The sequence below is a fragment of the Galeopterus variegatus genome, unplaced genomic scaffold (assembly GCF_000696425.1).
Source record: "Galeopterus variegatus unplaced genomic scaffold, G_variegatus-3.0.2 Scaffold197, whole genome shotgun sequence".
NCBI lineage: Eukaryota > Metazoa > Chordata > Mammalia > Dermoptera > Cynocephalidae > Galeopterus > Galeopterus variegatus.
In genome coordinates this window covers 154,856-178,279 of record NW_007726308.1, presented here as the reverse complement: position 1 = coordinate 178,279, position 23,424 = coordinate 154,856, and the positions used below count along the sequence as shown (strand labels likewise).

Here is a 23,424-nt window from a genome sequence, read left to right as displayed (position 1 = left end):
GCAAACTAAGGCCTACAGCCAAACGAGGCCCACCACCTGCTTTTATAAATACCATTCTCCTGGAACACAGCCCTGCTCATTCATTTACATGTCGCTTAGGGCTGCTTTCACACTACAATGGCAGACTTAAGTAGTTGTGACAGAGACCATATGGCCCACGAAACCTAAAATATTTACTATCTGACCCTTTACAGAAAAAGTTTGCAATTCTGGGCTAGAATGTTGAGAACCTTGAAAACCAAGAAGAAAAATTTGGAATTGATCTATCAGGCAATAATGATCCACTATAGATTCTTGAATAGAAAACTGCTAAAACATGTTTTAACAGTAGATATACAGAAAAAAAGGAAGGAAAAAGAGTGGCTCCCACTCACCGGAGCATCATTATTCATGAAGCCTTCCCTTTGTTGTCCAATTTCATCCACAACCACCACACAAGCAGATCTCATGCCCCCAGGTGACAGGTAAGGTGGCTGTGCCTCAGAAAAGTAAAGGTCCCTCAGCCTGTTAGTGGCAGGTCCCACCTACCCATGCTGGAAGAGCTGGGGTAGGAAAGGGACTAAAGGTAGGACAATGCGCTAGGAAACAATATGGGTGATTCTGAACTGGTGAGTGCCGGCCTTGAACAGGGACATCAAAAATGGGAAAAGTGGCAAACAGGAGAAACATTTGAAAGAGAAAATAAGAAAACCTGACGAGATTACTTAATAATGGTGTTTTTCATGGTAGAGCTATAGCTAAGATACACTCAATCAATTTACATGTATGAATCACAAGATACATTACTGATGCCACAACAAATCCAGAACCTTGGACCTCTTACAAGGGGACAGGATCATTTATTGAACTGTTAGGCTGGAACCACATGACTGTCAATACTTACGTTTTCTTACCTATATAAACATGAACTTCACATAGCTTAGCCTCATACTACACCCTGGATGTTTTGTGTAAGGTCAGCTGATCCTCAAGACAACTTGCTTTCCTTCAGCAGGTACTCTTAGCATGTCCCAGAAAGATGCAGTGAGTAAGTGCGCATCATAATACACATTCACCTGGTGTGTGCCACACACAGGCACACATGGGAGTGAGTGCAGATGTCAGTCTCTCCCTCCACTATACCATAGCATGTCGAGCACACACTCTGTAATCTCCTCTTTCTGGGTGGTTACCTCAAGCCCTCTGTAACAATACAGTTGCATACATCCTTTACTCAATAAAGGAGAGTGACAAACACCCTACTACAGAAGCATTTCAACACAAGAATTATTTATACACATTATGTACAAAATAAAAATCAGAGCTGCAGGTAAAAAGAAAATTGAGATCTCTAACCACTTTATCAGCTGTGATTCAAGGATGAATGTTTTGCGTCTCATGCTGCTTTAACTTGCCACTGCACCCAGTACAAAAGCACATTCCTGTGACACTGTCCCTTTCTACTTCCCTCCTATCTAATCTCTGGTCAACCCCCAAAGCACCACCTGGGTCTCTTTTAGGCCCCAGCAACTTCCCCCTCGCACTAGTTTGGCTGTGTGTGCACCTGATCTTTCCTAGAGAGGGAGGTATCTCATCTATCACTATTTACACCAGAGTTTTAAAAAAATTAAACAGAAAAAAGATTGGAGGCTCGTTAGTTAGCTCAGCTAGTTAGAACATGGTGTTGTGGGCCGGCCCGGTGGCGCACTGCTACAGTGCGCTGCTTGGGAGCGCGGCGGCGCTCCCAACGAGGGTTCGGATCCCACATACAGACCGGTTCCCGCTCACTGGCTGAGCGAGGTGCGGGCACAACACTGAGGGTTGTGATCCCGTTGCCGGTCCGGTCCGGTACGGGTGCGACACTGAGGGTTGCAATCCGTTGCCAGACACGAAAAAAGACCAAAAAAAAAAAAAGAACATGGTGTTGTAACACCAGTCAAGGGTTCAGACCCCTATACCAGCCAGCCACCAAAAAGAAAGAAGATTGGCCTTCAGTTGAAACTGCTCAAGTGAGTGATGAGTGCTTGGGGTTCATTACACATTCTATTTTTTGTACATTGAAAATGTCCATAATACAAAGTTTTAGACAAATATAAACAGGTATACATAGATAGCTACAAAAACAGAAAGACAAGAATTTTCCAGTTATTTCATGGGAAAAAACATCTCTAAGGTCACCCGTGCTGGGGTTACTTACCCATAAAGAGGTCCATCGTTGCCAATAGCAGAAACCATGATTACGTTGTTAGCTGTTAATTCCCACACCTACAAAATTTATTTTGTAAGCATTTATTTAATGAAAGTATACCACTTTTAAATAATCAATATATAATTGTCAAAAAAAAAAAAAAAGAACAACAACCCACAATGACTAAAAATAGTCCTAAAAAAGAAAGGAAGCCCTCTCAAAACATACCACTAGACTACTACAGAGGTGGCTATGTCTGTAACTAGTAAGCTGAGAGTGATGACAACACTGGACCAGGCTGTGCAGAGAGCAATGGCTTTCCAGTTGTCTTCATGAAAACTTGGGGCTGTGCATTTAGGGAAGAAGAAATCAACAAAGCACCAGGTGCTCCTTATAAATTCCTGTTTCTAAGGTCTCTAACCCACTGGACTTATGACATGCAAGTCACTGAAGTTCACTTCATTAACCATCTGTCCTCACAAAGCTGTCATCACTTGGGTGAAAAGCCACCAATACACTAGAAATGACAAAAAGTTTGGTTGTGAAAGGGCAGGAGCCGTCTTCTAAACATAATGTCCCTCTGCAGCATCAACCAACCTTGTCAACAAAGGGATGATCCATGAAGTCGGGACCACCAATGCTGAGGTTTAACACATCGATCTTCTTTAAGATGGCATAGTTGAAGGCATCCAAAAACCAAGATGTGTAAGATACCTAGTTTAATTTTAAAAGTCCTTTTAGTGTTTCAGTAAAAGTATCAGCTTTTATTCCTAAGGATAAAGTAAGTACAGACTCTTAAAAGCATGAAGTATTTCTCTTAATATTTTTTGATTCACTTAAAATCGGAAGTAAACCCCAATTACAAATAATGTTCTGGATGTTAAATACTACACTCAGAAATTCAATGTCCTTGGAACTGGACCAAAAGAGGAAGAAGCTGTGTTCTGCAGGGGACCCATCTCTCTAGGTGTAATGTACAGCTCTTTACTTAAGAGTACGCCTTCCTAGACAAAACCCCAAACTTCTAACTGCCTCTCTTATAAAAGAATTTATCCTAAGACACTTCTATTAAGCGTTTCTAAATAGTTTAATGTACTTGTCTAATATTCATTCCTAAATATACTGAAGGTTAAATGGTACCAATAACAGTGATTTCATAGTATTGTTTCTCTGATGTTCAATTTCTCCTATTTTCCTTATAGAAGTTAAATTTTTATTTTTAAATACAAAATTAAGTTTATAGTGGGAAGAGAAGCAGTGTAATGACTGAGAATTATGTTTTTAAAAGCCTTTTAAAAATAAAGCTACATATTTATTTTTGCTATATGCAAAAGAAATTCTAGGAGGAGGTAAAAGAAATGAAAAACAATATCACACAGGAGACATGAAGAAATGAGGTAAGAACCTGCTGGATAGGGAAGGGAGACTTATTACTATGTTGCTTATTGACATTTTTGAGCTATTATTACCTATTCAAAAAACAAATTTAAAAAATAAACAAACAAATACTAGGACTTGCCCCACCTTTTTATAAATAATTTCCAAATCAAGAGTGATGGAACAAAGCTTGTCAGTTCACATTACCCAGCAATATGCTAAGTGCTGGGTTACACAGGTTAATCAGGCAGTTCCCACCCTCAAGGTGGCAGGATTCTAATCAGGGAGACAAATACATACACATTCAATTATCCTATCATGTAGACATAGCGCATGGTAGCATAGAGGCCTCAGGCAAGCCTGAAGGTGAGGACAAAACAGGAGAAATTAAGGAGTTACTGTATGCAGTGGCCTCACAGCAGAGTCTCCAGGGTCCAAGTTATGCTGACAAAGGGGGTGGTGGGAGAAGGGCAAAGCCACACAGAGGCAGAAGGGACAGTGGAGACAGCGAGCCATACACTGGGTGCTGGAAGTAGCTCAGTATCATGATGTGTGCTGCTTTTAAATGGATGTGTATATTTCAGTGCTTTTACTTTTTACATTTTCAGTATCAATTCCTTAAAAGTTTCAGGAGTCCTCTAAAAACCTACCTGATTATTGGTAAAGACCCTGAAAATATGAAGTTCTGCATCTGGAGCAAATCCTTGGCATTCCCTCATACTGGCTATCACACCTGCCACGAATGTGCCATGGCCCAACCCTGTTGCCGACAAGGAAAAAAAAAATCCCATAAAACACAGTTGATAATGTATGTCACAGTGCAACATCTCAAACCATCAGCTCTATAGGGACTTCATTCTGAATCCTGGATGGAGTCTCTGCTGCTACTCTACCTTCTCTCATTCAGAATTCATCCAGCAGAAGCACCACCTCAAGGTCTAGCCACCCCATTCTCTTCACAATAGGGAGTCGCTCTTCCACCTGGCATCCCCCAACCCTCCTCAAATTTTCAGCACCCTCTGATAGAGTCGGAAAAGTTTTTGCCCATAACAAAAGACAAAATAAGCACTTTGGTTTATCTGAGTAACTGCTGGACACGGACTGTGGAACCATTAGCACATGGTACACTCTCAACCCATCATACACAGAGGATAGGAGTGCTGTCCTAAGTCTGTAAATGACCATCTTTTCACCACCACGCTGAGACCCACCATCATCCAGGGTTCGCTCATTGGTCCAGTTGGTTCTCTCCTTCACATTTTTGAAATGGGGATGCTTCTCGCTCAGCCCAGTGTCAAAAACAGCAACTCTTACGTTAGCACCTTATTCCAAAATGATAGAAAGCACAGTCATATTTGAAGAAATCTTTCTGGATTTTTGTCTATAAAATACATTCTTTCCTGAGACCTGCAGAAAATGATGTTATGGAAAGCCAGAGTGCCACAAGTTAAGGTTGATGCTCCAGGGGTCAACTGGCTGAGCCAAGACTAAGAAAAGAGGATAATGAAGGAAATACCATCATCTGCTGCTGAACAAGATTTGAAGAGAAACAGAAAATCTCTCTGGACCCCATCGCCCCAACTGCACCCCTGGCTCAGGAACGAAACCATCCCTTCCCCACTCCTAGAGGGCCCCTCAAGGCTGCAGGTCACCAAATATGACTGATTTTACCCTTTTGATAATTTATTCCAGATCTCCACTCCCCATCTCCTTAGAGGCCCTTCAAAGCCCCTACAAAGCACAAACCTAAGGAACAGGGCTTGGCAAACAGGGGAAGGGGAAACTATTCCTATTCCTGACAAGGACAGCAATTTACTTAATGCTGCTTATTAATAACAATAAACTCTGTAGAGAGGAACTGTAAACAACATGCAGAGTTAATCACATTTTAAAGAAAATCAATACAGTATGCACTTTTCTATAATAAGTTTATTTCAGATACTGGCCAAAAGCCATCTGCACTGATGTGAAATGCGATTGGCCTATCAGATCAAGAAATTCTACAAAACATCTAGAAAAAGTACCAGATACAGCTTTCCCTTCACACTTGCAGGTTTCCACCAACCACAGGTTCCCCCAACCACATATTTTCAATACAGTATTCTCGAGATGCAGAACCTGGTGGTAAGGAGGGCCAACTTTCCGTATCCACAGGTTCTGCAGGGCTGATTGTGGGAATTCAAGGATTTTGGTATCCCTTGGGGGTCCTGAAAACAATCTGCTGTGGATACTGAGGGCTGACTGTACTTATATGATTTAACAGCTAACCAATGTAATGAAGGTAATATCTTTCTCCTGTTTACATATCAATACTATGTTAGATAATTAATTATACTGACATAATTATCAAACTTATTGCTATTTTTTTAAAACACACATAAAGTTTGAAACTATGGGGTTTTAGGGGAATGAAAAAATGCTTTTCTGATGATTAGGAAATTTGTTTTTTGAAAGAGTTCTTACTCTCAAATGATAAAACCAGGAGGAGACATTTTAATAAAATGTAAGTCCACCAGGTATTAAAAGTTTAAATACCTCAGTCATTTTGAAGGGCAGGGGGCTAAGAAAGTCAAAGGAGAGGTAAGGGTCTCTAAGTCAAGAAGATTTGGATAAAGACACCAAACAAACTGTGACATCCTGGGGGCAAGAGAAACTGGCCCCCAGGATGTCAAAAGTCAGGGTAAAAATCTTCACAGTAGTTAAAATAAGAATACCATGAGGAATCAGTAAGGAAAAAAAATCTTATTGGTTGTTGAGCTTTATTTCATAGGATACGGTCATTAATATCGTTTCCTGTTCTGAAACAAGATCAGCAAGTGTGATAGTTACTTGGTCATTCTGCATAAGGAGCACCAAACTCAAGTGATAAACTGATTTTCATGAAATTGCCCAAATCAAAGATGACTATCTCTGAATTTGATCTCTTTCCCTAAGAAGCTACAGAACTTTGCAGAGCTGCCAGCCAGCTGAGTCTGTAAGCAGTGCTGTATTTGTTCCTGTATGTGTAAACAGGAGAGAAATGCTCCTCATTCTACCCCTTCTAACCTCAAAAATGGTAACAAAAGACACAAATGGTGAGAATTAGAAAAGCCATAAATATAGATGCCTAGAACAACAGGAGTCAAAGACATGGGGGAGTTGACTACCTCCAGCTCAACGAACAGTAAGAAGAAAAGACATGTCAGACCATGTGGCTTTAGCACCAGGCACTCCAGAAGAGACTCCTTGGACACCAGACCTATGCTGCTTCCCTGGTTAACAGCACACACCTGTATATCCCATCTGCCAAAGCACATCTGCCTGTAGTGTCTGGGCAACCTGGCGTGGAATGGCTCTCAGCAACCGTCTACTCGAATGTCTTCCTGTAGCATGCCAGAAGCCAGAGCCCAGGGACAGACTGGCTCTTCGCAGGGGACGTGATGATTGCCACTTCTGACTCCATCGGGTTTCATTACAGGGCACTATGGGGTCAGCTGCCAAGAAAGAGAAAGATCAGAACAGAAGAGGAAAAACACTTGAACTACACTATACCTGTCAGGCAAAACAATCATTCTGAACACAGCAATAATTGCGTTTTTAAATCCTGGTTAAAGGTAAGTGGGATTCTCTCCCTTTTCTAGAAAGATGTTCTCAATGCAATTATAACTACGGGATATTAGTTAGTTGGCATCTTATTCCTAAATAGTCGGTACTTGGAATTTTCTAACCAAGATAACCAAGGCAGAGAAGGAGTAATAATACTTTTTTAAGAAAGAAAGCCAATCATGATACTACTACTAAAGAAAAGAGTGATTTTTCATCAGCAACTTGTTCTCACTGAACCAGAAGGAGGAGAAAAAAAAAATTGAAGGAAATGGCCACTAACCTATTAGGAAGTTTTATACTACTAAATTTCCAGGACAGGAAAAAGTCATGTTACCCCACTGAAAATTTTTCTAGCTAAACATCAATAGGACCTTTTAAAAACTGTATACTGCTCAACATTCTCAATGTTTTTATCTACTAGAATTTCCACATTGAAAAAACAAAAGAACTACAGAGGAATGGGATGGGGAATTTTTGTGGGGGATAAAACCATTCCGTATCTTGATTTTTTTGATGGATACTTAACTGTTTACTTTTGCCAAAATTTGCCAAACTATACTCTAAAAATGATGAATTTTACTATCTGTAAGCCCCTTTATTTAAACAAAAAATGGGGAAAAAAGCAAAAGAAATGCAAGAGTTTTCTCTTTACCTTTCAAGGTCCATGTTATAATAAAGAACATATCATATTTCAAATCAATTTAAAGCAGAGCAAACTACAATACTACTGCAGTCCTATTTCCAAAGCAAATTACTATCATTTTTACTCCAACCTTACCACACTACACCAATGAAAGAACAGAGACCTGGAAAAACACAGTCAAGTCAATTCCATTAAGTAATTATTCCATTAAGTAATTACGCAGTCCAATTGAAACCATTCTGCAGTGAACTTCCCAAGTTGATTGCGATCTTTCCGTCAACAGCATGGAACAGTACTGGAGTCATACACTGAAGACCAACACTGAGGACAAAGGAGGGGTCTATTCTGCTTTACCTTGAACACACCAGGCTACATCCAAAGTATGAATCAGTTCTGGGCTTCACTCTTTAAGAATAACTTAGAAAAACTGTATTCAAAGGAAAACCATTAAAATGGTGAGTGGGCTTGACACCACTCACAGGTCATATGAGTAGCCACTGATGGAACTGGGGATAATAAGCTTAAAGAGAAGTTGCCAAAGGGACACAATGGATATCTTCAAATACCAGAAAGATATCTTCACGATATCTTTAGATATCATCTATGGAAAACAGGTTAGCTTTGTCTTACAGCCCATGGGATACAACCAAATGCATGGGATTCAGAGACAGGTTTCAGCCCCAAATAAATATTATCCCAATAAGGGCCACAGAAACAATTAACATTTAATGTTACTTACAACATCCTGAACACTCTGCTAAACTCTCCTCACATGCATTATTTCATCTTGCCTCTGTGAGAACCCTGTGAGGTAGGCAATATTATCTCCATTTTATGGATGAGAACAATTAAAGCTTAAAGATGAAGAGATGCTTACTGCTCAAGGTCAGAGCTAACTACAGGAAGAACTGGCAGGTCGGGAGGTACTGCATTTCCTTATGGGGGCGTCAGGCACAGCACAGGACAAACACAGTGGAAATGGTGCGGAAGAGAACACCCACCAGGACAGTCTGTAAATCTTGTGCTAAATTAGGCATCTCCATGTCTCCTAAAACATTCCAGAACTTTTTAAGATAAAAAATAGAATAAAAATAGAGTCAAGTAGAATGGTGCAATGTACATACATTTGCCTAGTGATACCAGGTTTGATTTGCTTTTTATCTTCCTGGGTCATTTTGGAGTGCTATTACTTTTTAAGGAGAAAAATAATACAAAACATCTGGACTAGCAGAAAAGACTCTGAAAACAGACACCTGAAGTCTACAGCTGACTCAAGAACTGGCTTGTCATACTATGTAAATTAGTCAATCTTTTCCTGTGGTTTTTTTTAAAAAAGCAGCAAAACCTCAGAGGCTCTCAGGCCTAGTATATGACAGACAAAAGAAAAAGAGCAAAATTTTATTTCTTTTTTACTTCCAGTGAAAGAAATGATAGTAAACAATAAAAAAGTAACAATTTTTAACCTGGTTTATGATAAATAGGGAAAAACTTTGCTTTGGTAATACACATGCTTTGGAAAATATTATGTAATAAATATGCAATTTATTGTTTGAGGATACACTTTATCTTGACAAGCCCAATTGTAGTGAAGCAGAAAAGACTAAGCCCTCGAGCTGAAAAGGGAAAAATCAACTTCCTTCCAACCTCACACCTGCACAGCTGATGATTTAAATAAACCCAGCTGAGGAATGATCATGCATGGTCAGGAGGCTGAGAGAAAAACAAAATGAAACCCAAAGAAAAGAGTGCCTTAAAAAATAAAAACACATACTGAGAGAAGCACCATGAAAGTAAAGAGGAGACACAAAGACATGGTCTTTCCTTTCAGCATGGGAAGGGGTCACAGCTGCAACCTTTGAAGGCTCTGAGACAGACCTGGGAGAAAATCACTTCCAATGGAAACAAAGATCACTACCATCCTCTACCGCAAACCCTCAGTTTTTTCCAACCAGAATAGCACGAAGCCTCTTATTTAAAAAAAATTCCAGCCAGGAAAATGTTCACACTGGTGAACTAGATGAAAGGACACGGGTAGTCACCGTACTATTTTTCATCTACTCTCAGTTTACAATGTTCCAAGTGAAACTGAAGTGATATAGTCTCTGAGATCACAATACTCACGCTCAGCACACTTGAGGGAACGAAGGACTCTCCGCTGAGGTGTTACCCGCTTGATGTGTGGATGATCTTCGAGTGTCAGCAGCCCCATTTTCTGCTTTTCTTTTATCTGAATCACCTCAAAATCACTAGGGTAGTCACTGGATGGATTGTTTCGAGGTATGATCCTCCAATTGTCTACTTCACTGCTTTTCAGGGCACTTGAAATAAACGAATTTCTAGCTTTGGCTGTAAAGTATCCATTGAAAGCCACAATATATTCTGAAATCAATAACCATAAATAAAAATAAGAATTTATGTACATATATTATAACAGAGATTATATCTAAAGTTTCACTGGTAAAAGAAAAAGTACACATTTAAAGCCCACAATAAAAAAGCAAAAAACAAAGACTAGTTTAAATGCCCTGTACGGCAGTTTGCAGAGATGATTTAAGATGATCTACATGACTCCCTTGGTCACAGAGAATACATAACCCGAAACTAGATATCTGTAGTATTTTTAAAAAAGCAAATATCTGCAGAAGTTTGAATACACAGCAAAGAAATGTATATAAGTTTTCCAAATAGGAAAAAGGAATTCAGAGAACTGAATGCTCAGTTAGTTTTATTTTACTGAAAACAATGACAAAATTCTGGAGTGGATTATGAGAGGCTACTTGATTGGTTATTCACATCTGGTCATTTGAACTTTACAACATAAACATTCAGTACCTCAAAACCCCCCACCCTAACCAGTAACAACGGCATCTGTTCCGTGGAATCAACTTGTAGGTACATAATTCAGAATATCAATTTCCTTATTTCACAAGTGCTAACTATACTGGGAAAACAAAGTTAATAACCATGTACTATGCACTCATCCTATTTGAAATTTATTGTAGAAAAAAGGGATGCATGTGCTCTTTAGCAAAAGCTAATGTTTATATTAAGTAAGTATGAAGAAAACAGGGTGGGAGGGACGAACATTTAAGACAATATCATTACCATGTTCCACAACGGTTGATGAGAATTCCACCTTCAAAGTCAGGTGGGAACAGCCAGGGCATGGGGCCCTTTCAAAAGATTTCTTTTCCAGTCTGTCACCCAGATGTTTCTTTCCACAGAGCAAAACCACTAGCAGAAGCAACCAGATGTTGACAAGCTTCATGGTCACAAATGTATATGGTCAAAAAACTGCATAAATTCAAATCGCACTTTTTTCTTCCTTGATTAGAAGTGAATTTTTGTTTCAGATAAAGCTGCAATATTACTGATCAGCCGTCTTACAGTCTTGTCCAACGTAAATAAGAGTTAAATCCCATGGCCTTTTGTGGCTCGGCCCGAAGAAAGGCTTTCATTTCTTTCTCCGCTTCTTCTCCATTTTGGACATAAGGCTTCTCTCACTCGGGCCGAGACGACTGAGTCCTATACTCCATTTGCACCACAGATCCAAAGTCCACCAAAGCTGATCAATCAGTCACTCTGGGAGCCAACATATGAAACAAAAAACAGCACACACAGACATTAGTAGCACAATGACATACCTAGGTATGAGTGATATTCACAATTTAGATAAGAGGGCCAAAAAGATATCCCAGTTATAAGACGAATGTGTAATATAACCATAAAACATTATTTCATTTTTATTTACTTATTCCTGACTGCTTTGGGTGGGTGGGGGAAGTTTTAAGGAAGCTTCAAAAATAAAAAAGGATAAATTATTTTTTTTATTTTTTATTTTTGTCCTTTTTGAGACCGGCCGCACCGCGCTCAGCCAGTGAGCACTGTGAGCGCACTGATCATCCCTATATAGGATCCGAACCCGCGGCGGGAGCGCTACTGCGCTCCCAGCGCCGCACTCTCCCGAGTGCGCCACGGGCCCGGCCCAAAAAAGGATAAATTAAATGAGAAAAAATGAAAAAAGAAGAAAGGAAAAAACTAAGGATAACAAAATAATACCAGGAATAATAGTAAGCACATCAGCCCTGAGCATCCTAGCAGCCACAGAGAAGAAGGAATCATGATCCTTTGCTTATGATCCTTTACTTTGCTTGTTTCAGCTTCTGTATTTTCTATCATTTGCAACTCTTCATCTTAAGAGCATTCCCCCAATTGGCACTTTAATTTCCCACAAATTTCACCAATTTCTTAGGCAAAAGCTTACTTTCTGCTATAAAATTAATACGTAAGAGCAAACTAATGCCCAATAAGTCATATTTAACACCTTATTTAAGAGACACGGTGCTTTAAAATTGCTCAGATTTTGAATATTTCTTCCAATTCTATGAAAAGTGAATAAAAAGGTTTTCACTTTAAATTTAAATTCATTAAATTTATTTTACCTGAAGCCTCAAACTCAAAGATATTTAACCTGCTAAATCTGTTATAAAACCAGATTATATCAGTAATAAGAGAGCACAGTTTGTGAGTAAGCTACTGCTAAAGAAAAATATTATTTGAGTATAACATTAGACCCAGGAAAAAATACCTTTCAAAATATCTGAACTGTAGGAAAAACTACCACTCTTCACAATGAAAAGCAGAGCAACAGTAAAAAACAACGCAGTCTGTAGCATGCCTGGAAAAATCAGATGCACAGATCACATTTGAGACATAAATAATCCAGCAAGGGGGAATGGATAAATAAAAGAAGATATGCTTTGTACGGGTACTTATTTTTAAAAAGAAAACGTTTAGGACAGGAGTTAGCCACCTTTCAAGAGAGGTATGTCAAATTGTTAAACCCACTCTTCTGGCAGAAAGTGGTGTGCTTTAGAGCACAAAGAGTTTGTGGTTTCTGGAACTATCCATATGTGCTTCTACAAACAGAAAAGCACGTATAGTGTAATGTGAGGAGTTAAAGTGTTTAATAAGTTTTTTAAAGCTTAATAAGTAGGACAATCATTGCTATAATAACAAATGATCCTAAAAAATAAGCCTATCTCTAGAACTGGGACTGAAGACTAAGGTTGGTGAAACAGAACTCATCAGAGATCAACGAAACTTTAAAACAGTTATGTCCATCTCAACATGTAGAACAGCAATGAGAATGTTAACCACATGAACAAAGAAATTAAAAACAAAGACCAAAACAGAAGATCAGAGAGAAGGAGCAAAGGACAACTTAAAGCCACCTTAACATTTTATAGCAATTTGCTTGTGAATGAGCCCCAATTTTTTCATTTATGCTTGATACTTCCAGCAATAGATTATCAAAGAATATAATAATATGAAGCATATGCCTAGTTTAATTAAAGATTACTGGTCAAATAAGATAAAGCTAATCACTGGTGATAAGAGTTCTCATATCATAGTAAATGAACATATAATTAAGATTTAAATGGGTCCCTCACTCTATTAAGGCAAATTTTTTTTTTTTTTTTTTTTTTGTCTTTTGTCTTTTTCCGTGTCCGGCAACGGATCGCAACCCTCAGTGTCGCCCCCGGACCGGACCGGGGACCGGCAACGGGATCGCAACCCTTGGTGCTGCTCCCGCGCCTCGCTCAGCCAGTGAGCGGGAACCGGTCTGTATGTGGGATCCGAACCCTCGGGCGGGAGCGCCGCCGCGCTTCCCAAGCGGCGTACTATCCAGTGCGCCACCGGGCCGGCCCCAAGGCAAGTTTTTTTTTAATGAACAACAAAAAATCTCTTAAAACTCTTCTGTCTCAAATTACAGAATCTATGACATATGTGAGCTACATATAACACATATTAGTGATCAATACTAGTGAGAAAAATCTCAGACCTACGTTAAGTCAACTTTAATTAAACCTGTTACCAAATAATTCACTCATAGGTAAAGAAAGTAAACTGATAGCATAGCCTATGTGAAAGAGATGGTTTATGTTCTCTTACAACTTAGGCAGAAGCCTGACTTTAAAAGAAAAGGAAGGAAAGAGTTTGAGGGTTTTTAAATGAAACAAACAAACAAAAAATCCATAAGATAATCAGTTCTCTTCCAAACAAAAAAATTAACTTCTCAGGCTTTTGGAAAATAGGGCACCAAGAAGGCAATATCATGACATTCTACCTTAAATTACTCATTAAAGCATGCAATTTATTGAGTACTTACCAACTTAAGACACTGCCAGGTGCTGCAGAACAAACATGTATTATTAATAAGTGAGGGACACAGCCCTCTACGTATGATCTAGCAAAGGAGGCCAACCACAAATACAAACAACTAAACAAAATGCAGGAAAGGAAAATGCCAAAGGAGAGGCAAATGTAAAGGGTTGGAGAAGCTGAAATGAGACAGAGTTCCTCCTGGGGTGTAAAAAGGCAGCTTCAGTTGATTAGGTGGCACTGCAGCTGGCTCTTGCAGAATCTCAGCCAGGTACCGCTGTAAGTATGAAAAAAGGAGGGAGGAGTGAAGAGTCCTGAGCAGAACAACATTAGAGAAGGAAAACCCAGGATGTACACAAGGATCAGCACGTCATCCAGTATGAGGGAAGCAATGAGACATCCATCCAGAGAGGCTGAAAGACAAGAAGGTAAAGGAGGACCTCGAACAGGTATGAGGTATGAGCAGAGCACCCAGCAAACAATTAAAAACACAGACCATTTCCATCGAATGGCAGTGAACTGCACGGAGATAAAACAGGGCCCTAGGATGAGATCGCTGAGTTCCTTTGTCCACTCATTCCACTCACTGACTGAGCAACTACTAAGAGCTAGACACTGTTGCAGGCAGTAGAACTGTGTAACAAACAAAATATAGAAATCTCTGCCCTCATGAAGTTTACCTTCCTATGTGGGAGACAGATAATAAATGAGTAAAACATAGTATTCAGCTATGAAATACTGTATATGGAAAGAAGAAAAAATAAAGAAAGGGACTATGACAAGACAAGGGAGGGTTAGTTTTTAGCTACACTGCTGCAGAAGCCTGTGAGGAGGAGACTTCTGAGTAGACCTGAAGGAAGCAGGAAGCTGACCAAGCTGTCTCGAGACCCCCTACCCCAAACAGTAGAAAAAACAAATGGAAAAGCCCTGGGGCAAGGAACACAGGCTGGTGTGCATAAGGAAAAGCAAAGAGGCCAGGGGGGTGGAGCAGAGTGAAGAAGGGGAAAGCAGAAGGTGAGACGAGAGAGAGGTAACTGGGGAGACAGAGCAGGGAGGGCCTTGTATGTCAGAGAAAGGACATCAGCTGTTATTCTGAATGGGAAGGGAAAGCATGAGATGGTTCTGAGCACAGAGAGGCACAAGCTGACCTGCATTTTAACCTGATCTCTGCCAAAGGGGCACAGGCAGAAGCGGGGACAACTGGAAGGCTCCTGTATATAGATAGCCCAGGAGAGAGATGGTGGTGGCTGGGACCAGATGGGGCATGAGAGGTGCTGACAGCTAATCACATTATGGGTATGAAGGTGGAGCTGACATAACCTACTGACAACAAGACGTGGGGGACGTACAAATGAGGAGTCAAGGACAACACCAAGGCCTCTTCCCTAACTGGACCAACGGAGTTTGCCCCTGAGAGGAAGAAGACTGCAGAAAACTCGTTGGGAGGAACACCGGCAGGAGCTGAGTTCTGAATATGTTCAATCTAGGATGAGCACCAGAGCTGGGAGGGCATGGCCTAGGGCAGAATCCTGGGCAATCTAGTACCTTTACTTTGACAGACGACAACAGAGGGCACAGGGAGGTCAAAAAAAACTACAATGGGTGGAAAAGAACTTGCAAAGGAAGGGTGGGCAACTAGAAGAAACCTCTGGCTTAGTAATTAAAAGGTCACTGACCGCTCCCAGAAAAGGGCCACCCTAGTGAACAGGTGAGCCTGGTCGCCAGGCAGCACTGTACCAAGCCCATCAACTCCAGGAGCCTGCACTGGTCTCCAAACCCACCAGCGGCTGGAAGGCAGACACCCTCAAGTATAAAAATCTGATGGGGGGGATAAACGATAAGGCTGAAAATGATAGGGACAATGAGATACTCCCTTGCTTTGTTTGGATCTGGCTGACCTGCTTAGGTTCTTACGTGATGAACTAAGATCCAGGCTCTAAGACACTATTTTGAAGGACCTATGGCTCAAAAATCGTAACAGATCCCGAGGTTTCTATACTTTCCCAATCCTAGAATAAGGTTTCAAAACATAAATTTCCCTTGAGGAAAACAAAACCACCACCAGGAGGCTGGAGGCTAGTGAATGACAGCATGTGCTCTGGGGTCCACAAGGCCAGACTCTTGGTACCAAGCCCTGTGCTCTTGGGCCTAATTTTAAAAGATATCCTGTCCTCACTAAGTCATCTAGTGAGGCTTTAAAAGCACAGACTGCACTTCCCAGTGTCTAACACACCTGTGTCAGAGACTGATGCTTCTTGGTTCTCAGCATATGATGCAAACCTGGTGAGCAAGGTACCCCAGCCAGACTCACCATCTAGCGCAAGCAGATCAGCAGCAACGAGATCAGGATGCAGAGTATGTATGCAAACATACACATCCACACACACGAAAAGAAAAACACTTTCTAAAAACAGTCCTAACTTCTCCTTTTCTTCTTCCCTTGCTGAATAATTCTGAGGACTGAGGCTGGTGTCTGTGGGAAAGTTGCCGTGGCCCAGTAGGGGGTATTGGAGTCTGAGCAGGTGAGGAAAGCGTGTGGGGGAGGCACCGGTGAGGGGTCAGAGCCTGAGTGAGTGAAGAAGGCACCACACAAGCAATGGGATGATGGCAGTGAAGACAAAATTGATTTGATCAAATAAATAAATACTTACAGATAATAGGAGGCAGCTTTCTTGTTGTCAGCAAAGGAAGTTACAAATATGAAAAGGAAAAAATCGAACCATTCAGTATAAAACTGAAATCAGGTGCTGGTGTGAAAGCAAGGTTTTCAATATATAAATGAACAGATGTGGAAATAAATAAATGCCAGTGTGTGTATATGCATACATGCATGCATATGTACACACATTTCCTAGCTCTATTGACAGAACAAGGCAGCAGTGACATCCCAGTAGCAGGGATGTAACTAGTACCCAGAATTGGTTATCTAAATCTATTCTCCACTAAAAGGAGCCAGACTCCTTGGAGAAAGAGCTAGTTCCAGGCTGGGCAGGGTAAGAACATGAGTCTGGAACATCTTCTTATACCATTCATGAGGAAGAGCTCAAAGAATGATGGGGATACATCAAAGGGACACAGAAGTCAGTTCAGAGGGGCTCCCACTAGCCAAATCTGGAACAACCTGAGCATCAAAATGAATGATGAAATTAACAAATTCTGACTGAATAAAATAAGAAAAAAGGAGGCCACAATTACATAAATAAAACAAAGTTTAAAAAAGAATGAAATATTCACATAGTCTCAAAATGCTCCCAACAAAATACTTATTTACAAAGGGGAAGAGTAATTTTACAGTGGAGAATCTTCGTCAGGTCATCCAAGTTAACCAGTTAAGGGACAAACGCACCAGGGTCCACCTGACAGATGCCAGCATCACTTCTGTGAGGCTCCTGTCAAAGATGTACAACTTGAATCAAAGCGTGAAGAGACATCAGACACACCCAAACTGAGGAACATTCTACAAAATAACTGGCCTAGAATTTTCATAAGTACGAAGGCAATAAAAGCCAAGGAAGGACAGATATTGCTCTAGACTGAAGGAGACTCAAGAGACAATATAACTCATGATTCTGAACTAGATCTACTTGAGGTAATGGTAATTCTAGAACAATTCTGTTCTTGTAACCTTTCTGTTAAGTTCAGACTATTTCCAAAATACATAGAAAAAATAAGTTCTTTATTTAGTCTCAGTTGCCAGGAATGCACTGGGCAGGAGAGGTATTCAAAATTTGAAAGTGGTCGTAGGGGCCAATTATAAGCCTCTTTTATTAGACTTAGTGCTCATCACTGAGTGCAAACCAGACCACAGACCATGTCAAATACATTTACACTCAACTGTTACACAGAATGACATCCAAACATCCCAATAGGTGGGACTGAGCTAAAGTGAAGCTAAAAGTATACCTCATTCTAAGAAACTGACAGAACTCTTGAAAAGATTTATGATAAGTTTCTGTTAAATTAACATGTGTTTCTATGATTTACATTATAAAAACCAAGTAAGGGCCGACCCCATGGCTCACTCGGGAGAGTGCGGCGCTGGGAGCGCCGAGGCCGCAGGTTCAGATCATATATAGGGATGGCCGGTGCACTCACTGGCTGAGCACGGTGCAGGCGACACCAAGCCAAGGGTTACAATCCCCTTACCAGTCACGGGTTAAAAAAAAAAAAAAGTAACATTTTGAAAGAAAAAAATTGAGGCACCCAGCATATAATACAAATCATGTTTAAGTATTCAACAATACTAATAAAACAAGTACTCTCAGAAGTTGCAGGTGAACATAAAAAAATTCTTATAGGTTTTAGAATGACAATTTGCCAATATTTATTTAAACCCTTAAAAATGAACACAAAAGGTTTTTTTTTCCTAATAAACCCAGTAATAACAATAAAAACTAAAACTTATTGAGCATTTACTATGTGGCAGGTGCTATCCTAAGTGATTTGCATGTATTAACTCATTTAATCCTCAAGAACTGTTATTAACCCCATTTTCAGGTGAAAAACAGAGGCCCAGAGTAGCTAAGCACACATTCGACTGGCGCCACACAGCCAGTGAGTGGGAAAGCTGGGCTGGAAATTCAGGTGGTCTGGCTCCAGAGGCCATGCTCTTCAGAGTTAGTTAGACTGCTTTTCTAAAATGTCTCCTAGGAATTCATTCCAAGAGGTGTGAATCTGAAAGCACACAATGATTTAAGTCCTAGAACACACAGTGCAAGACTTTAACTGAGAATAATTAGAGACCATCTAAATGTGCAATAACAGGCAACTGGCTAAAAAATTATGGCTCATCCATACTATGCAATGCCATGCAGCAACTTCAAACTATCCTCCTGTGGTAGGCTGAATGATGGTCCCCCAAAAGGTTTCCATGTCTTAATCCCCCAAATCTGGGAATGTTACTTTATACAGCCAAAGGGACTTTGCAGGTGTGACTAAACTAAGGATTTCAATTTGGGGAGAGTATCCTCGATCATCCAGGGACTCAGGTGAAATTACAATGGTCTCTATAAGAGGAGGCAGGAGATCAGAGTGGGTAGTAAGAGATGCGTTGATGGAAGTAAGAAGTTGAAGTAATGCAAGGAAGAAGTCATGAGCCAAGGAATGCAGGCAGCCTCTAGAAACTGAAGAAGGGAAGGAAATGGATTCTCTCCTCAGAGCCTCCAGAAGAGGCCTGCCAACACCTTCACTTTAGCCCAGTGAGACTGATATTGGACTTCTGACCTCCAGAACTGTAAAATAGTAAATTTGTGTTGTTTTAAGCCACTGCTTGTGGTAATATGTTACAGCAGCAAAAATGTGGTAAAATGCTAATGAAATATTAAGTAAAACAGTTTGTGTACAGTATAATCCAAATTTTGATTTTTAAAAATGTGTGCACAGGAAAACAATAATACTGAAAGACACATACCAAAATGGTAACAGTGATTCTACCTTTCAATATGATCACAGATAGTTATTTTCTGCTTTATTCTATTTTGTTTATATTTTTACAAAGAGCTTATGTTGCTTTTATAATTAGATAAAACATATACTGTTTAAATATTTTAATAAAACTTTAAAAATAAATTTTAAAGAAAAAACATTTTCTGGCAAGACAGTGGCACAAAATTCAAATACTATATGTTAGATTTAATTGTATTTGCCACATAGCAGAGATTAAAAGGGACTTATCTCCTAGGAATAGTTTTCAAAAATCTGTCTGCAGTTATCTTCCAGCCTAAGGAAAAGATATCCTTTGAAAACACTAAGCTTTCAGCTAGCTCATTCTGAAAAGGCTTACCATTTGTAGTATCACTTACTCTTAGGGCCTACTTATGGCTGTTACTGGATCCACTAAGTGGTGACTGGATTTAATTTCTAAAAATTCTTTATGTAGAAGACCTGGTTATCTTTCCACACAAAGGCATACTCTAAAAGAAATACCATACCTGTGGATTTTCCATGAGTATGATTTCACCTCTAATATAGGTGTAATAAAAAAATTTTGAGGTCAAATACTAACTGGAAAAGACAGTTCAAAGACAGTTGTATGTACCAGGAATAAGATTTAATGAGATACATGTGTAAAAAGGAGACAAAGTAGAGGAAACGTATTACTAGGATAAGCACCTGGTCTGGCAGACAGCTAACATTCCTTGCAGCTGAGTGTACTCATAATATGCATAATAAAAGAACATTCTTCTGGATATAACTAAAATACATCTAATATTATTTCTTTGAAAATAAAGAACATAATTCAGGTGAGAGGAACTGACCTGCATAACCTGACTATCATGTAATTATGCAGCTATGCCTTGCTTTTCAATAAACTAGTTTACTGAAATAGCTCCAAAAACTGAATTGTGTTTAGACCACGAAAGAGTATCATCCAGTTCAATTAAAAGTTGGCTGAAAAGCTACCATTTTTATAACTAATTGCATACTTGGCTGTATTACGATTGTTTAATGGGCTAACAATTAAGTAACGCCAGACCACACTACCTTAAAGCTGTATTCTCAAGCCTGATTGAACCATTTCTTCAGGCACATTCTGTCCATCAGTTGGTCTTGTAGAAAAAAAGGACAAATTATTCAGTCCAATGTGTCAATAGTGCCAAGGGTGGGAAACCTTGGTCTGTAGCATCTTTTATTATCTACTATTCACATATGTTGCGCTTGTCCTTTTAATCTTCTCTTATCCATTAATCATCTAGTACTAGCTAGCCACACAAAGCACCTCCAAATTTCATACCTTCCTCATTTTACTTTAAATTTGTTTCCTTAAGCAAAAAGACATTGTCAAAATTAATAAATCTAGTTAATACATTTCTGTAGCACAATGAAACAGATGAGGTCACATGGAAGGGGAAATCAACTTCTTGTTATCACCTCCTTAATCTGTTTCAGGCAAAACACTGAAAGAGAACAAGTTGACTTCAACCCCAGTCCCCTAATCAAATAACAAATACATGGTCTAGCCTTCTGTTCTTAATATTTCAGGTCACCAAGAGGTGGCATTGTCACGTATTTTTAATAAAATATAACCAATATCTCAACTCCCTCCTAGTGCAAAGAGGCAAACTGCAAATCTCCCAAAGAGAACCCACTAACGACATTAAGGGGAGCAATGTGCAGTTTACCTTAAACCTTCAGTCTTCTTAGTTTTTGTTATTCTAGTTGTTTGTGGCACTTATTGTGGTTGCCACACAAATTAAAAAAAAAAAAAAAGCAATAGGCAAGAACTACCTACCACCAGACTGCTAGAAAATAGAATCAAAGAACATATGAATTTGAAGGGAATGTTAGAAACTTCTTGACTAGAAGAGTTCCCACTTCATCCCTACATGCTTCAAAGGTTCTGCAAGCACTGCATTAGAAGTTCCCTTTTTACATAAAAAGGATCAACTTTTTTGTTCATTGCAACATAGTTGACTGTACATACCTATAGGACACAGAGTTAAATATCAATACTTGTGTGCAATATGTGATGCTCAAATCAGGATAATTAGTATATTCAACATTACACAATGTAATCGTTTTTCATGGCCCTTTACCAATTCCTCCCTTACCTCCCCCTCCCCCTTTCCCTCCAGTAGACTCAGTTCTGTTCTCTCCCTTTGAAAGTTCAATGTATTATCTTTTTGGTTTTTTTTTTTTTTTTAAGCTCCCATTTATGAGTGAACACGTGTTATTTCTCTTTCTTTGCCTGGCTCATTTCACTTAACATAATTTTCTCTAAGTTTATGTTACTGCAAATGGCAGTATTTCATTCTTTTTTATGACAGAGTAGTATTCCACTGTGTAAATATACCACATTTTCCTTATCCAGTCGTCTGAGGATGGACATTTAGACTGGTTCCAACTCTCAGCTATTGTAAACAGAGGAGTGATAAACATAGGGGTGCAGGTATCCCTTCAACATGATGATTTTCATTCCTTTGGGTATATACCCAGCAGCGGAATTCTGAATTGGATCGTATGGCAGTTCTATCTATAGTTGTTTGAGGAACCTCCATACAGGTTTGGAGGTTTAATGGCTACACCAATTTACAGTCCCACCAACAGGGTAGCAGGGTTCCGCTTTCTCTGCATCCAGGATCAACTCTTGATCATCATGGATGCCTGGGGAGTGTGGTGGATGGAGTCCTAACGCGCAAGAGTCTGGCTCAGGCCTCAGCTCCCACCCCTGATAAATGACTCTGCCATCATCTGCATCATATATTCGAGCATAAAATAAAATTTTATTTGCAAAAGTGTTCTGCATGAATAGTTAAACAAAATGTGGTATATTCATACAATGGAATATTATTCATCCACAAAAAAGAATGAAGTAGTCATTCGCACTAGAACACAGATGAACCTTGAAAACATTATGCTAAGTTAAAGAAGCCAGACACAAAAAGCCCCACATATGATTCCATCTGAATATATGAAATATTCAGGAAAGGCAAATCCAGGGAGACAAAGTAGATTACTAGTTGCCAGGGGCTGGGGTTGAAAATGGGTACAGACAGCAAATGGGCACCTGGTGTCTTCTTGGGGTGATGAAAATGTTCTAAAAGTAGACTGTGGTGAGGACTGCAGCACTCTGTAAATTTACTAAAAACCATTGGACGGTACACTTAAAACAGGTGAATTTCATTGTATATAAATTTTATGGTAATTACGGAATGGTATTTTACCTCAATGAAGCTCTTACAGAAAAAATAAATATTAAAAAAAAGGGTTCTGCAGATTAAAAAAAAAAGTGGGGTAAGAATTATGGCTCTTCTTCATGCCCCTCTTTTTTATACGTATGCAAATTGAGACCCAGAAGTTAGAGAACCTAACTAGCATAGTTAAGACTAAAGGCTAGTCTCCGGAATTCCACTCCGGGTCATTTGGAACTATCATTCAAAATCTAAAGTAAATGTAAATATTTAACTTAATTTGCTTAGATAAATAGGCCAAGGTTCTCAGGGGCTCTTACTAAAACGAAGGGTAAACATCTCAATAAAAATGATGTTGATGATGCATAGCAGTCTCAGGTAACACAACCATGCCACGGTAAGGCAACATTTTAAGATCCTACAGGTTCTGAGAGTTAACCTAACAGCATCACGTGCCCAACCTGCCGCAGGCTGCTTCAACTGTATTTTAAAAATCAGTAGCGCAATATGCCAAATAACTGAGGTCATTTAAAATATGACACCAGCACCTCCCTGGAAGCACCGAGGCTCAGGGACAGAGTCGGGCACACTGCTACACTCCGTTAAAGTTTATTTCACATAAAGAAAATAATGAACTTGAACGAGCTACCAAGCCGTGTAAGCCCGCAGAGGGCCGGCAGGACCGCCACCGGCTGTAAGTCGTGGTGGCGGCTGTCGCGCTTGGGCCGAGAACGCACGCTGTAGTGCCCGGGGCGTCCAAACGCCCGTCCTCATCGCTTGACCCGTGCGCCCCCACCCCGCGCCCGGCCGCCTCCCCAGGCCCGCGGCCGCCGCGCTGCCTAAGCAACCCCCCTGCT

The 23,424-nt window shown here is 40.0% G+C and overlaps 1 protein-coding gene across 1 annotated transcript in view; it reads right to left on the bottom strand.

The window, feature by feature from the left end:
- Positions 1 to 11,365, bottom strand: part of MBTPS1 (membrane-bound transcription factor peptidase, site 1) — a 43,922-nt gene extending 32,557 nt beyond the window's left edge. Inside the window, exons 1-7 of the mRNA XM_008565366.1 lie at positions 10,878 to 11,365; positions 9,894 to 10,151; positions 6,814 to 7,017; positions 4,756 to 4,866; positions 4,195 to 4,304; positions 2,765 to 2,881; positions 2,177 to 2,244 (exon numbers count right to left, since the gene is read on the bottom strand). Of these exons, the coding sequence (XP_008563588.1) occupies positions 2,177 to 2,244; positions 2,765 to 2,881; positions 4,195 to 4,304; positions 4,756 to 4,866; positions 6,814 to 7,017; positions 9,894 to 10,151; positions 10,878 to 11,040 (1,031 nt within the window). The 5' untranslated portion in view covers positions 11,041 to 11,365. The remainder of the gene's footprint in view (positions 1 to 2,176; positions 2,245 to 2,764; positions 2,882 to 4,194; positions 4,305 to 4,755; positions 4,867 to 6,813; positions 7,018 to 9,893; positions 10,152 to 10,877) is intronic.
- Positions 11,366 to 23,424: the final 12,059 nt, after the last annotated feature.